Genomic DNA, 15,795 nt, shown 5'->3' on the forward strand with positions numbered 1-15,795 from the left:
TTCTGATGATGGGATAATGTGACCAGGAGACTGGTATCAGGGCAGGGAAGCCAAGCAGCTGGGAACCCTGTCCAGGATATGGGGACATCAACAAGGCAACTGGAAGGGGTACACAAGGGAATTAGCCATGCAGGAGATGGCTTATTACAATCCAGATAATGTGCAGCTACCCACACATCCCAGTAAAGTCCAATGGACCCAACCCATGTGGCAATGGTTTGTACAGAGACCACCACCACCATATGCCAAATCATTGGCAGTACAAGGCTGGAAAGATGAATTTAAAAATCTTACTACTCACTCTCAGTACTTACTTTCTCACAACATCTCTGAGATATGGCAACCAGAATAGTATGAGTAGAATGGACACACATACAAACCTCACATCAAACTCAGTAAGAGTCCTACTGCCAGCCTGTGGAAGTAAGATTGGAACTAGCACTGTGTAACTCAGAACAGCTCATATTGTGTCCACACAACTTCAAAAGAGTCTGAAGATGCAGTTTGATATTTTGAATTGCTAGCTACACTTTGAAATGGTTAGTCAGTTAAAGACAACATCAGTGAGCAAGAACATCTGATATAAAACATATATATTCAGACTATAAAAATGAAAGGTATTGCAGCATGTCCACCCTTAATATGAAACAAAATTTGTCGACCTCTGAAGGGCAAATGTAATGTAACAAGAAGGCAATACACAGAAATTGAGCAAAAGTAAATAAAATAGCATTTACTTAAGTAAATAAAAATATTTCGCAAAAAGTCTATATAAAAATGCAGTAAAATACTGCAAGAAGTTTAAAAAAATGTTCAGGACTTAACGTTCACTATTTATAAAAGAGATTTACACTAGCTATGGTATATGAGGTGCTTTCAGAAAGTACAGTAAAAGAGTTTTACAAACTGAAAACAACAGATTAACTGAACCAGAACCAGTATTTCAGGTATATGAAGATGTTTAATAAATGCATTTTTATTAGAAAGAGAAAAAAAAGGGTACAGGAAGCACGTGGACAATTAGATGTTGCAGACCAAAGATTCAACTCTCTATCCTTTTAAGCTTCTACTCATGTATATCCATACCCTCAAGCCATTATCACTGCTGTTACTTTGGGAGACATGAGAGGGAAGCCAAGGACTTGAAAAGGCAATGAGCCTGTAACACCATCTTGCCTAGAAGCAACCCCTCTGGGTCCACAGAACGGGAAAGCAAATACCAGTGTTGGTAGTGGTGCATCCATTCTGGGCACTGGTGGAGAGCCCCACTCGCCACAGCCCATGAGGAACCTCTGCAAAAATCCCACTAGCACAAATATGCAAACCATGCTGCTAGCTTAAAGTATATCCTGATGTTCTGGCCAAGAGCCAAATGCCTTCATTCACCTTAGAAAGATGGGTGCATTGTTTAATTATTCCTTTTAAACCGCCTATTTCTATAAATTATTCCAGCTTTATGCTGGTAGAGGTGGCTAATGAGACCTAACCTGTCATGTGAGTCAGCTGCCTACTGTAGAGTGAAATACATCCTGCCAAAACTGAAGACTGTTGCCCTACAGAAACTTTTCATGCCCAAGAAGCTTCACAAAAGCACTGCACACCCTTCATGTCTACCTTGTGGTATACACGTATTCATGTATTTTATGCATGTGTATGTATACGTACCTATCTTAATCATGGTTTCATTCCTTATGACCTAAACATTAAATACTTATTAAATTAATCATGCTAGACTGAAGAAAACTGATGGACTTCCATAAAAAATTCAGTTATTCAAATAAAGATTTGCTATGCTGAAGCTATTTATGTTTTCCTTATGATTTCTCAAATGCGTGACAGAAAAGTCTGTATGTTTCTCTCTACTTCTTCAGAACTTCACCCTCCTCTTAAATACTTTATGACAGTATATCTTCTACCATGTTATTTTGCTTAAAGTACCACCTTCTACCTCTCGCTCAATTTTACATTGATTTTGCATTTTTAACACAGTTCATCGTTATTAAGAACTGTCTCTAGCAATTGCTGAGGAGTAGAGCCTACCTTCTGCTTCCTGCATACTGATTAAGGGCTATGGAAAAGAGCAACAGGCTCAGCACTGTGAAGGTTCTTTCTTATAAGCTGAACTTAGTTTGGAACTGAAAGCAGTTTTAAAAGATGCATGAACTTACACTTCATTCATCCACCACCATGAACTGAGTCTATCTAGATTTACCTGATTTCATATCATGTCAGTGTACTTCCTGATTAAAAACCACAAACTCAATTAAGTCAGACTGTAGCAACACAAAAGCAAACTGGCTTTCATTTAGCAGATTTGACTCTACTTCTTACACAGGGACTATACTGACTCAAGGATGATAAAAGTTGGGGGAAAATCTGGAGAAAAAAACCCGACAACCACAAATGAAAAGGCCAAGCACATAAATAATGCTCATCATTAATTATTTAGGTTCATCATAAAGAACACTTTCTATGTGTGGACTGAAGCATAGAAGCAACTATACTGGATCAAACCAAAGCTTAACCTGCCTTCTACAGCAGGAGCCAAAAGTGAATGCCTAATGAAGAGTACAAAAAGAAGCGATGCCTCCGAGCATCTGCAACTCAGCCACTAAGAGCCAGACATCGCTTACGTAAAATCCTCAAGGGATTTATTTTCCACAAACTTACACAGTCTCTCCTTGAATCACCTTAAGCTTCCAATACCCACAACATCCTAGAGCAAGCACGCTGTGAAGAATCACCTTTTCCCCATTTGTTTTCAATCTGCCTCTTGCTCACTTAAGTTTTTACCAAAACCCACTGCAAACAACAGGCCACACAGGAGTGCTAGGGAAAAACAAATAGGATCAGAATGTTTATTTAACATTACTAACACAGACAATCTGTGATGCACTTAAAGTGATACCACCATATTTAAAGAAGGCCATTAATAAACATACCTTTTTTCCAATTACCCTCCTGTGTAGTTTGCTGCTGTGTTTCACAAAGCCTTGCTGCTGAGAAGCTTTCCAATATATAGCAGCCTGATACGCAGTAATGTCCTCTCACACTCCTCCTGCTTATAGTAAAGCAGGAAACTTGTACCCTCTTAGCTTCATATCCAGGCAGTAAGCCTGAAAATATCAATGCTTCTGAACTCTCCTAACACAGCTAGCAAGGAAACACACCAGTTCAGTGGCTACTGAAAAAACTCTTATCTTCTATTTAGCTTTCATATCCGTATGAAATACATATACATAAATATATTCTTTATCTATTTATAGATTAGGTTAGGTATTTTATCAAATACAACAGCTACAGGAAAGAGGTAGGAAAAGTACAGTTGAAAAAATATTTAAGATGGTGTAGAAACTATATGGGGGGAATGTGGAAAAAATTGAACTATTACAGTGAACAAATATCAAACAAGCGCTCCCTAATATTTCTTCTGAAGTACCAAAAAAAAGCAAGATAACAGCTACTCATGCCTTCCAAGAGGAATATATACAACAACTAGCATCTTCAACCAGACAAGTTTTCTTGAAAAATTCATATTTCAATTCAAGCAAAAGAATTCCCTTTATAAAGCTACTCAAAAAGCCACAAACGATTTAAGAACAGCTCAACTAATAAATTTTCATCTTTTCTGTACTTCGAGCACATGGAAGTCTAGCAGTTGAAAACAAATCAAATGTTAGACAGGCAAAACGAGGTCTGGTAGTGCATAAAAGAAATGCTTCAATACAGCTGAAAAAGGGTTTAAGGCAAAATTACTTCCCCTGCCCCCAATATCAAGAGAATCCAAACATATTTTCATTTGTAGTGACTTTGACTCTGGAATACCTTCATACACAAAACCTACAAGATTATGAGTTGTGCTTGTCCACTTTACCAAAGTTTAGAAACATCACAGTAACTACCAAGAACAAAGGAAAACAACCAGACAAACACACAACAATCCTCCTCCCCAAGATGAATTTTGGCTATAAGATCACTCAAGTGGACTTACTCAGGACTTTTCTTCAGTATCTTGCACAATATTCTACATTCAGAAAGATGTATATATTCATGCCTTTTGGTTTCTTTCAGCTGGAAATCTCTATTTGCAATGTCTTAAATGCATTGCAAACAACAATTCTTAAAACTATGGGTGATTTTGGCCAAAAGGAAAACCAGTAGCAAAATAGTTTTACCAGGACCTTTATCCTTGGTGAAATGCATCAGCTGATGTCTGTAAGGTTTTTAAACACCAAATATCAGAATTTGATTGTTATATTCCAAAACCACAATTTTGGTGTTGCTTGAGGTAGGATTCTTGTCCAAATCAAACAAACCATAAGAGACAAGTTTGCCCCTATTCTCCCAAACAAGTAAGTAAAGCCAGGATTTAAGCTGCCACTTCACAGTCACTTCCATTTGTAGTTTCTTCATTATTTTATGGCAAAATAAACCAACACTGCTATCAAAAAACTGACCTTGTCCTCTGTACGAACCCCAGACACTCATGCACAGCCCCTTATACTAGCACAAGTCTTCATTCAATCACACAGTGAATTGAATTGGGAAATTGATCCACGTTCAATTAATCAAGAAGAAAAAATAACCTTCCTAGGGAGATGCATTCAGAATTGCTTTCACTGCTTCCTGATTTACCTCCCCAGTCCTCACAACAGAACTGAAAATAAGGCAAGATCCTGAAATTTTCAGCATGACATTGGCCATGCTGCTCCAAGGAACCAGAGGCAGACCTGCCTGAAACAAAATGCTTCTGTTTGTTACTGGCAGCAGAGACAAAGCTATCAGACTCTGCCATCAAAGGGGCATTCCTTTGAAAAGCTGCTTCTGTGGAAACTGCTTCAGGTATCTTACTTGGAATACAGCTGGCTGAACTGGTTGAGGTTGTCACTTGGGTGGTCAACATTATAGCAAGACTGATTCATATAGCAGCAAGTAGACTTTCACAAATAAACTGCTCTGGCATAACAAGATGGTGTCTGAACATCTGGGTTGTTTACAGACACAATGTGATATAGCTGGCCCTTGATACACAGGAGTAATCAACACATTCTGCTTGGGTCCCAATAGTTTGAAATCACTTGGAAGCAGTAAACCTACCCTGGCAACTATCACAGGGACAGGACTTCAGACAGTGCAACTGCCAGCTTTACTTGACTGTTCCCACTCAAAGGCTACATAACACAGGCAAGAAGTTGCCATGAAACAGGCACAGGCAAGGCATATTCATTAATGCATAACAACAAGCCTCTAATATGTACAGGAAGACCTTCACCCTCTAGACACCAAGCCCTGGCAGTAATTAAAACCCAAGTGATTTCAAGTAAACTTCAAGGTTTTCACCAAGTTTGCCAATTTACCACATGTTTAAGAAGCAACTTCACAGCAAGTTGTACATTGGCAAGCCATGGAAAGACCAAAACAACAAGACTGGCAGCAGCCCTGGTTCCCACAAACTAAAGACTGTTTCTGCAGGGCAGATGGACTCTAACATAAAAATCAGCATTCTGAGATGAGCAGACCTAAAAACCAAGCTCCTGCATCTGGAATTATGTAAGAAGCTGGTCCTAAGCTTCAGAGAAAGCCAACAAAGAACAAGAAGGGGCAGATATTTTGCATATAAGACACTTCAGAGGAAAGAGCCCTGTTTTTAAATCCATCTTCCAAAGTTTACATCAATCACAACACTAAAGTGGTTAACGAGGGCTTAGTCAAACTTCCACAAGAGAGGACGAGAAAAGAGAAGGAAGACCAGGGGTATTCACAACTTTTTCCACCATGTTTAAAGGCAATGCAGGAGGAGGAGTGGACATGCCCTGTAAGTCCACAGGCTCAGCTTGAAGAAACATGCACATAACAGTATGGACAGACACACAAAAGATAAAACTAGTAACAATCTTAGAGCACGTTAAAGAATAGAAATTGCTAAGTCAACCCCTTTGAGGCTTTATGACAGCAAGATGCTATTTCCAATCTAGTGAAGTTTATAATATATTTTTCTTTTCCAGAAAGGCTCTTCCTGGACCACTCATGCATTTTCAGATGCCACTTCAGAGACAGATTAGGACCAACGTCAGGCCAGAAGGATGCAGACTATTTCTTCTTTGTCAGTTTATCCTTCTGAATCCCCAAACTCTTCCATTTCTGAGCTTGGGGTTTCTACACACAGGGAGGAATTTCCCTGTTGCAGAGCAGCCTAATCACTTGGTAAAAGCTGTGAAATCAACTGGCCTCAGGATGAAGAGAGCTAGAAAGACCTCATGCTAAATATGTTTTGACTTGGCTTTTTTAAATTATTGTTCCATTGTGAAAATTCAAGTGGCATTTATAGTTGATACTTTTCCAATGATTACATGCTGTTAGTTTTAAAAATCTTTTAACTAAAAATTAAGGGGAAAAAATACAATCAGACCATGGTTAAGACTAGGGATGACCAAAATTGTTATTCATGTTCATGACAACTTCTAAGGAACAGGTCTTTACCAACATTTTTGGTGACCATCCATAACATGCCCTATACTTTCCATTTTAAAATCTGAATAAATTTTTTCCTGTGTAATTACAACAGTCCAATGTGCAGTTCAGGTCAAATTGGACAAGAATGTGGGAATTCACAGCATTGATATTAATAGTATTATCTGTAGGAAAATAACTCTGGCCAGTGTTCTCAAGGGAAAGAAGTAACTACTTCAAGGATGCTGATGCTGAGAGAGCTGGTCTTCATAGAGGCATGTGAACAGAAGAAAGAACTTATCAGCTTAAAGTTTAAGGCACGTGAACACGAGGCAGTACCCATCAGTGAACTACTTGCAAAAGTATAAAGCTTGGGTGCATGTATTAATAAAGGTCTCTGGTCAACACCCAAATGGAGCCCATGCAATGAATCTCCATACAAGAACACTACTTTTTGGCTAGAAGTCTTCTCTCCATCATGAAAGCAGAGCTCATGAACAAAGATATAGACCCTGTTTCCTTGTAGCTATATAAAAGTTGTTATGGAAGGAGATTATTATCTATTCCTCAAATATCACCTTTTATGAAGAACAGTATTTGAAGTGCCAGCTTCTTCAGACATGTGAAATTATGTAACAGCCAGCACCAAATGCTGGCAAGGTAACCACAATGCTAATCACCTGATTTGGTGCCTACGTTAGTCATGTTAGCCTGAAAGGCAAGACAGCCTAGGTTCCAGATCACAAAGTCTAGGCTTCCTGGGCAAACAGTCCACAGCGTGACACACATCAGTACTATTTTTAATGTAAGATATATATCATTGCTAAGAAAATACTACCTATATAAAAAAAAACCAAAAAACCCTATAGAAGTTGCTAAAGTACAACAGAGTAAATTCTGTTTACCACAAAAAAATTGCAATTTGAGATGAACAATAATTCATCTGAAGTTACAAATTGCAATTTTCCTAAGTACATTTCAGGTTCTCTGTAATTCAGCTGCCACCTGTATGATACCATTGTGTTAGCACAAAGAAGAGTATTTTCTCCTTACCTCTCTGCCAGACTGGGCTGGAATCTGCCCTGGAGTCTCTCTCAGTTTGCGTGCGTTCTCAAGCTCCGCTTGTAGTTTTGAAGCTAACTCCTTCAAAGAAAGCAGCAGCACTATATTAGTTCAACCATTTAAAACTTTTAGAGACCTCCATATCAGAATTAACTATTCATTCCATTTCTTCATGTTTTGACATATTTTTTAAAACTCTAATGACACAGAAGACTAAAGAAAACACATCAATATAATTCACACAACTCTTTACTGGATAGAAATTTTTAAAATACTCAGAATATAGGCATCTGAAGTATAGAAACATACACTGTCATGAAAACACCAGAAAAATTATGCTTAAACATCATTCTGTTATAGCAATAAAGGCTTTGTCTATCTACTTTATGCATAGGAAGCTAAATAAGGAGGCCTGAACACATCATCAAGCGTATAACCTTTCTAGGTTATGCTACGTGTCCTTTATATATATATACACACACACACACACACACATACATATACACTCACATGCAGTGGGTGTAGGGAAATCTCAAGGCCTTTTTGCTATGTAGTTTCACACCTCACAACACCACATGGCCAACTTTGGCTCTTAAGACTTTGTTTATTAAAATGGACAAGAGGTAGAAAACGAGAACCGTTTAGTTTTGCATAAATTGGTTTTGATGCTCCTGCTCACTCATCCATCTCTTTATTTAATACACAAAAGCATTTTAGGATTCCTGGTTTGCTAAGAACTGCCAGGTGACAACCCATCCACCTACAGGAAATACAACTGTATTTATAATCTGTCTGCTCTGCCAGTTTCATTGACCAGATTCCAACAATCAAACCTAAACTTCCTGCACCAAAATGAAGTCACTTGATCAACACCAAGCAGCAAGTCGGTAACAAAAACAGATTCAGAATTCATTTGTCCCACATGGTCAACATTGAGCTCCAGCCACCAGGACATGCTCCTACATAACCATCTGTTCTGGTGTACAGAGATGGACGTGTTTAAACAAGCTGTATTTTCAACCCAAATAGAGAACATCCATGACAAAATATTTTAAAAGCAACAAGGCTTTTTTGGGGGTTTTTTGGTTGTTTTGCTTTTTTTCAACTAAGCCAATTCAGAGAGTGATGTAGAAAAATGTATATATAAAGATAACAGTAAAATTGTCACATTGGCTTCTCCTAAGTGATTTGGTCAAAACAGGATCAAAATGGTAGAATAATAAAAGAACCACACTACTGCTCTCCTTGAGAGTCTTTGGAAAATGTTCACCTCCCCAGCACACAACAGCAATTAGTGTAGAGATTACTGCAATTCTTTTCCCCTGTGCAAAAATGTTTTAAAATACTATCTGAAATGACTAACATCAGTCCCTCATAAACCTACCACATCATTATATTTGTAAACAGACTTTTTCCTTGTTAGTGTATTTTTTTTGAATATTAGCTAGGAAAACTACAGATTAAAACATGGAGGTATCTATTTAAATCAGTAACACCCATATCTTAGAAAATACACTGCTTGAAGTTACTTTGATTTTTGAAGTTGATAAGCTTTCAAAAGAACAGCATTTCTAGAAAAGAATTTGTTAAAATTTTGTAGAACTACACACAGACATCTGTGGGAAAAGAATCCAGAATATAAAATCAGCTTGAAAAGAAAATGTTTATAAAATGGACACTTTCTTCCTAAGACAATTTAAACTATGTGATAGGGGCTTTGACAAAAGACCATGTCCTAACTCAGTGATAAATTCATATGCAAAACATCACAAATCAAAGCACTGATGCCTCTCAGGAAACAGTAATGTAGCAATTAAAATCGTAACATGACTTATTTATTACTTCTTAGTGATGCAGATTTTCGTGCAATTATTCTCTCACAAGAAGCAAGGTAAACAGATACACTAAAAATGAATCTTTAAAGAAAAGAATGATCCCATAGTGATGATTTACTTCTAAAAAATATTATTATATCCTTCAAAAAAGTCAACAATACTTCCTTAAGAGCAGCTATTCAAAGCAAACACTTCTAAAACATAGTTTAAAAACTAACAGACTATGACCTTGCTATAACTGAAACTTCCAGGCAGTAGTACCACATGCAATTAAACTACTACAGCCATAAATATATATATATACACACACACACACTGCCAGTGTTTAGAGTGTTTCAAAAGAATGACATTCTTGATCCTTCAGGTTGCTGTCAGAAATAAGCCTCCTAAACTACGATAAGCATCCAGCTGTTTAATCTCAGCTCCATGGACCCGTTCTCATTCAGGGCAGACAGTGTGTCGAGCTGAACACAAAGTTCTCATCAAGGGGCTGGATGCAATGGCCTGTGCAGTTCCTTTCAATTTTGTATTTCCATATCATAATTAACGTTATGTTTACACAGCAGAGCTATGTACCACAAGCAGCTACTTGTGAAATAACAAGAGCTCCAGACACAGTTTACCTCGTAACAGGCTGGAAGCTTTGTGTTTTTCACCTGCTCCTTCCTTAATAAAAAGACATCAAATCCTATAAAAAAGGCAGAGAACAACTGGTTTTGGAATGCTGCCTAGCCAACAAAACCTGGGGACCAAAATCCTCTATTCTAGTCTATGAACAACTGTATTTAAAGCAGAAGTTACAGCAAAAGCAGTAACTTCAACTCCTACTTGGTCAATTTTTTCAGGATTTAATCTGCTTGAATCAATACCTTTTTTTTTAAAAAAAAACTAAACAAATGTGAGCATTAAAGAAAAACTGCATCAAAGCATGACAATTTTTCAAAGACATTACCATGTCTCCCAAGAGTTCTGCTTTCACAATCCTCGCTCCCAGTCTGTTCATCTCCTCCTCACTAAGGATCCGAGGTGGCTCGTCCTTTGGTGTAGTTCTGTAAAACACCAGTAACAATAAACCCATAGAAAAACAATGTAGAATGCACCTGTGTAACTACTATATGCTTACTGTACTGGTACATAAGCTCCTAGTCAGGAGTTGCAGAGAACTCTGAAAGCAAAAATCCTGAATAAATAAATGTATAAGGTATGTTTCCTTTTACTTTTGATATCAATTAAAATGAAAAGCACCACCTATGAGCATTTTCTCAGTGTGAAAAAACAGTCAAGAGCCAGCAGCAGGTATAAGCAGACAGAAGCAAGAAAAAGAGGAGCAAAAAGAATAATTTAAACCCACTCTGTAGCTTTCAAAGCCTTTCTGGCTTTGGGCATGCTTTTACTTCTTGGTTCCAGAAAAATCACCCATTTACCAGATGTTCACCTGTACACCAAGTGGCCTTCCTTCTCTTGAAAACTACTTATATGTCCATATTTATCTGCTCACAGGACAATCCCTCCTTCTAAAGGCTGTATGGCTGATATGGTAGAGCTTCCATGGAAAACTAACCAGCACATTTTTAAAATAGAAAGTTTCCCTAGAGAAGCTATGGTTAGGAATAAATAGTATTAGATCTTAATTTTAATATTAAAAGGTCAATGTATGAGTTCTTATGATAATAAATCAGGTTTCTAAGAATTATTGCAAAGAGGCATCAAAAAAGTTTGGCTCTTTTTCTCTAGTTCTAGGAAAGACTAAAACCAACTATTGCTGAAAATAAAATATCTACAATTATGATAGTAGTCCTTGCTATTGAAAGATAGATAATTCACTCACTAATCAATATGTAGGATCTCAAGAATGGTAGACCTTAGAGATGACACCACCTACAAACTGCCAGATCTCCCCAGCCCTGAGAAATTACTGAAATTACATTTATCTGTTTTGCAGATGCCTGATTCAAAACTCAAACTCAGCAGAAACATTTACATTAACTTCAACTGAAACAGAACCTTCAAGGATGAAGTTCTCACCTCTCCTTAATATGTAACTTTCAAAACAAGGCAGACTATTTTTTTACCAAAGGGAACAAGAGACATTTATTACTTCATACATGCTTTTTTATTTTTAAAGCAGCATTAGCACCTGAATTATTGTCTGAACTTTTTGAGATTAGAGACATTGTTTCCTTTTGCTTTTTATCTTGTCTCAAATTAAACTCTGAAGCAGTCACATTATTAAGTGTGATTTTCAGCTAAGGCTACCTGGATGGACTTTTCCTCTGGGGAGATCCCTTGGACATCTAATCAGCACTTTTAATTAACCTGTGTCATAACTGTCCAAAACACTTTGATTTATAGGCTGAAGAAACTCTCCCTGTGTTTTAGAATGGATAAAACTTAAAAAGTACATTGTCAGCGTGAGAGATGAGGAACTGAACCAGCAACACCTATTAATCCAAGGCTTCACATCAATGAAGATTTACTTTCTGTAACTGACCGAGCACCACTAGAAGATTAAATGTATTACAAGACTCAAAACTTCAGGAAGAGAAAGTAGCAGCATATATATTATTTCCAACAGATAACTACCCCACATATCCAACCTGAAATTTTCCAAGAGCCAGAACTTTCTACAAAATTCTACAGTTCCCACTGAAGGAAAGAGGACAGGTCATACACTATCTCTAACACACAGAAACTTAGGAGTTAGTGTCACTTTAAAAGAACTTGGAAATAAATAAGTCAATAAGCAGAGGTTATATGGTTTTCCAGGCCTAAGTAAGCTCCACTTTAGTAATAAATCAGATCACTAATTGTATTGGCTAAGAAATATAATTAAAATATCAAAGAAGATGCACAATTGGGTTTAACAGTACTAAAACAGAAAACACATGCAAAAGAAAGTATCAGCTAAATAGTTTCTATGCTTAGTTCTTTTCTGTGAGGAAATTTCTTTTCTCTCACAATAATTGAATTCTGTAAGCAAACCACTTCCTTACAAAATTTAGTTTCCCAAAAATCGAGCTCTGTCCAGTTACAATTAGCACTGCACTTACCACACGTGGTAACCAAAACTAAAAGGTACAGGTTTTGTAGTTCTGACACTAAGAATAAAAGTGATTGGCCATGAATTAAAAAAAAATCCCCAAACCCACCCATAAGGAGTAGCTGCTTCTTTTAAGATAACGATAATGAAGCAATGGTATCACTAACTTCTACTCAGTAATCACATGTTCTACTAAGTCTGGCTGGAATGGAGTTTATGATCTTCGTAGCAGCCAGTATGGTATCATGCTTTGGACTTCACTGGTAACCAGTGTTTTGGCTGCTGCTGAACAGTGCTTACACAAGCCAGGGTGGGCAAGAGGGTGGGAGGGGACCCAGCCAGGGCAGCCAAGGGCTGTTCCCTGCCACACAAAGCCATGCTGGGGAGCGCAACTTTCCAATGTAGCTGCAGCTCAGAGCCTGGTTCAGCATCAGTCTGCCCGTGGGAGGCAATGAGTGACTGATTGCCATTACACCACTTGTTTTTGTCTCTCTCCTTTATTTGTTAAACTATTTTTATCTGATACTTTAGGTTTTCCTCACTTTTGCTCTTCTGATCCCCTCTGCAGGAGGGGCAATGAGCTAGCAGCTGGATACATGCTTAGTTGCTTGATGGGGTCAGCCCACCACACACACACAAAGCAACACCCAGCTCCCCCTGCCTCCACAAATGAAAAATAAATCAACGAATCAAGTAAGAACAAGGTGCAGGGTCTTCACATGGTGTCTTTCACTACACTCTCTCCATTCTGGATGATCACCAAAATTCTCCCACTGTTAGTAGTTCCCTACAGTTAAAGTATATTGGATGTCAGAACTCCTATTTGCCATCAGCAAGATGTCAGATCTTGCTTTCTCCTTCTGGAAGTCATGAAGCAAACAAAAGTGAGAAGGAAGGTAGACTTACTAAAGGGTTATATGGCATCTACACAGATTACATGCTGCTGATCAGTGAAGTTACTTTTAAAGTAGTCTGTTTCAGCTGCTCCGACCTGGGATGTCAGTCCCCTCCTAAGTAAAAGATCTGTTATCATCAGATCTAATAATATCACAAAGATAGAGCTTCCAGGATACTTTGTCATGTACAATACAGCAAATAAAAGACGAGTAAAGATGCATGTAAAATACCTAGAACTTAAAGTTTTACTGTCAGATAATGTTTCTTTCTTCTCACTTGGGTACTCCTGTCGTGACTTCTCTTTCTCATCACTTGGAGTTCTTCCCCAACTCCTGTCATCAGTTTGTTCCCTACTACCTGATGATCTTTGATCAGACATTAATTTCTCGTTGTTATCTTCTTTGTGTGTTTTGGTCCACAGTGCAGTATCTTCACTAGGTTTTTGGAAACGGCTGCTCAAAGAGCTATGACCCAGAGGTTTGGAAGACGAGTGCTGTGACCTGCTGTCTCCGGGTGCAGTGTAAGGTGATACATCATCTTCAGAGGGTTTCAGAAATTTGTGTTTCATGTTGCTTAGAGATGAACTCTTTCCCTGACTTTGTTTTTCATCAAAGTGTTTTTCTGCTCTGGAGCTGCAGCCTCTCAATTCTGAGTCTGTGCTGCTGTGTCCACGTTCTTGTTCTTCTCTTGGCTTATCTCTTTTGTAACCTTTGTCGTCTTGGGCCCATCCCTTGCTGTACTTCTCCCTAGTATTGCCCATAGCCACACTCCTGTTTCTATCATCTTCATGTCGTGTCTCCTTTCTCATATGCTGTTCTTTCTTCTCTTTCTCACTTTCTGTATAGTCGGTTTTCTTCCATCTTCCACTTCTATAATAATTTTCTTTTCTGGGTGCAACTTTTTCAGCTTCTTCTAATCGTGACTGAAATGCCTCCATTGACTGAAAAAAAGAATAAAATAAGTCATACTGCTTTTAAGATCATAGGATATTGTGAAGCTCCCTACAAAGTATTACAAGAAAGGCACCATTCTGTGAAAATAATTCACTGCGCAAAGGGAAAGCGTGAGCATAAAGTGGTAAGGAAGACCAGCACGAAAAAGGGAACTTAGAGCCTTGTCTCTAAGATGCTCTATTGGGAAAGACCTTCTGATCCCTTCTCTTGGGCTATTTCTAACTTTCATCCAGTGGCTCTAATGCAAAGTGCTAAAGTGCTCTAGGCTTTCTGAGGCTAACGCCTCACAACTGTCTCCTCCTGGCAACCTGGAAGTTAGAGGCTTGAGCTAGGGAGAAAGGCTTCCTCTTTCTTATTCATGAACTTTGCATTTCTCTTCACCAGATGCTCATCTATAGCATCAATGGACCTTTCCACTAAACCATTTAACAATCTACTTAAACTCTAAAAACACAGGAGAATGAGTTGGAAATCTTTTAGCTTGAAACAGGCTTTGAACAATTTGCAATTATGCAAAACATGGACAGTTCCTCTCCCCTCTTTTGAGCTAAATTAAAAGCCACCAATTGCTTTTGTTTTTTTTTTTTCATCAAAACATTACATACTGAAGCAAATCAAAATCAGGCAGGGCTCTCTTTCAATGACAGCAGCCAGAGTGTTTCATGCTGTTTGAACTCCAGTTTCTTGAGAAAGATTCTTAAAAGTAGTATTTTTTACAATCACTGGCACTGAGTAACTTCTATCAGTGCTGATCACATTGGCTTCATAACTCAGGAGTGACTAAAAATTCAGTTCAAATTTCCCCAGCCAAACCAATCTAATCCAAAAACCCCACAGAAAACTCAAATGTACCACTATGGCCAAGATTTAATACCCCACACCTTCGACCAATGCTTTTTAAGACAGTAATATAATAGGTAGGGAGAGAGGGCTTTAAAGAATTAACATTATTACAGCAGACCTACTAAAAATAAATTGTGGAGACTTTGAAACCTTTCAGAAGCAATCAGCTTTCTCAACATATCTGGACTGAGCAGATCACAATTGGCCAGAAGACTTGTATTTGGTAAAATTTGACACATCTCTCCAAATCATCTTATCGTCCACAATGTGCTTTATTATCCAGTATGTGCAGTAGAACAAACATACTTTCTAGTATACATCATAATTTTGGAATATACTTTGTAACTGGGATCACTTGAACCTCCTAATGTATGAAAAAAGTTGAAGATCCTTACCCCATATCTCTCAGCTACAATATCCTCAACATTTCGTTTCTCTCTCTCAGCCTGCTCCTTCATCCTTTGGTATGATTTTCGTAACCAACTTAATCCAGCATCTTCCACCACTGTAACTAAAACAGAAACCAACAAAAAGTAGTAGTTTTATATCTTCATATTTGTATCTCCTATTTAACCTTATTCTGTGACATTAAACCTTCACTTAATGTAAAAATTGAAGTGATGCACAAGAAAAATAGAAAGAATATAATACAATTACATACTTTTATAAGTTAATGCTGGATTTACCTTAGTAATACCATTGATTTAATTTAAGC

The 15,795-nt window shown here is 37.9% G+C and overlaps 1 protein-coding gene across 1 annotated transcript in view; it reads right to left on the reverse strand.

The window, feature by feature from the left end:
- CWF19L2 (CWF19 like cell cycle control factor 2) overlaps positions 1-15,795 on the reverse strand; it is a 75,392-nt gene that overhangs the window by 41,777 nt on the left and 17,820 nt on the right. Inside the window, exons 7-10 of the mRNA XM_084276717.1 lie at positions 15,476-15,591; positions 13,515-14,224; positions 10,300-10,396; positions 7,504-7,593 (exon numbers count right to left, since the gene is read on the reverse strand). Of these exons, the coding sequence (XP_084132843.1) occupies positions 7,504-7,593; positions 10,300-10,396; positions 13,515-14,224; positions 15,476-15,591 (1,013 nt within the window). The remainder of the gene's footprint in view (positions 1-7,503; positions 7,594-10,299; positions 10,397-13,514; positions 14,225-15,475; positions 15,592-15,795) is intronic.

Source organism: Gallinula chloropus, assembly GCF_964237585.1.
Source record: "Gallinula chloropus genome assembly, chromosome: 1".
Classification (NCBI taxonomy): domain Eukaryota; kingdom Metazoa; phylum Chordata; class Aves; order Gruiformes; family Rallidae; genus Gallinula; species Gallinula chloropus.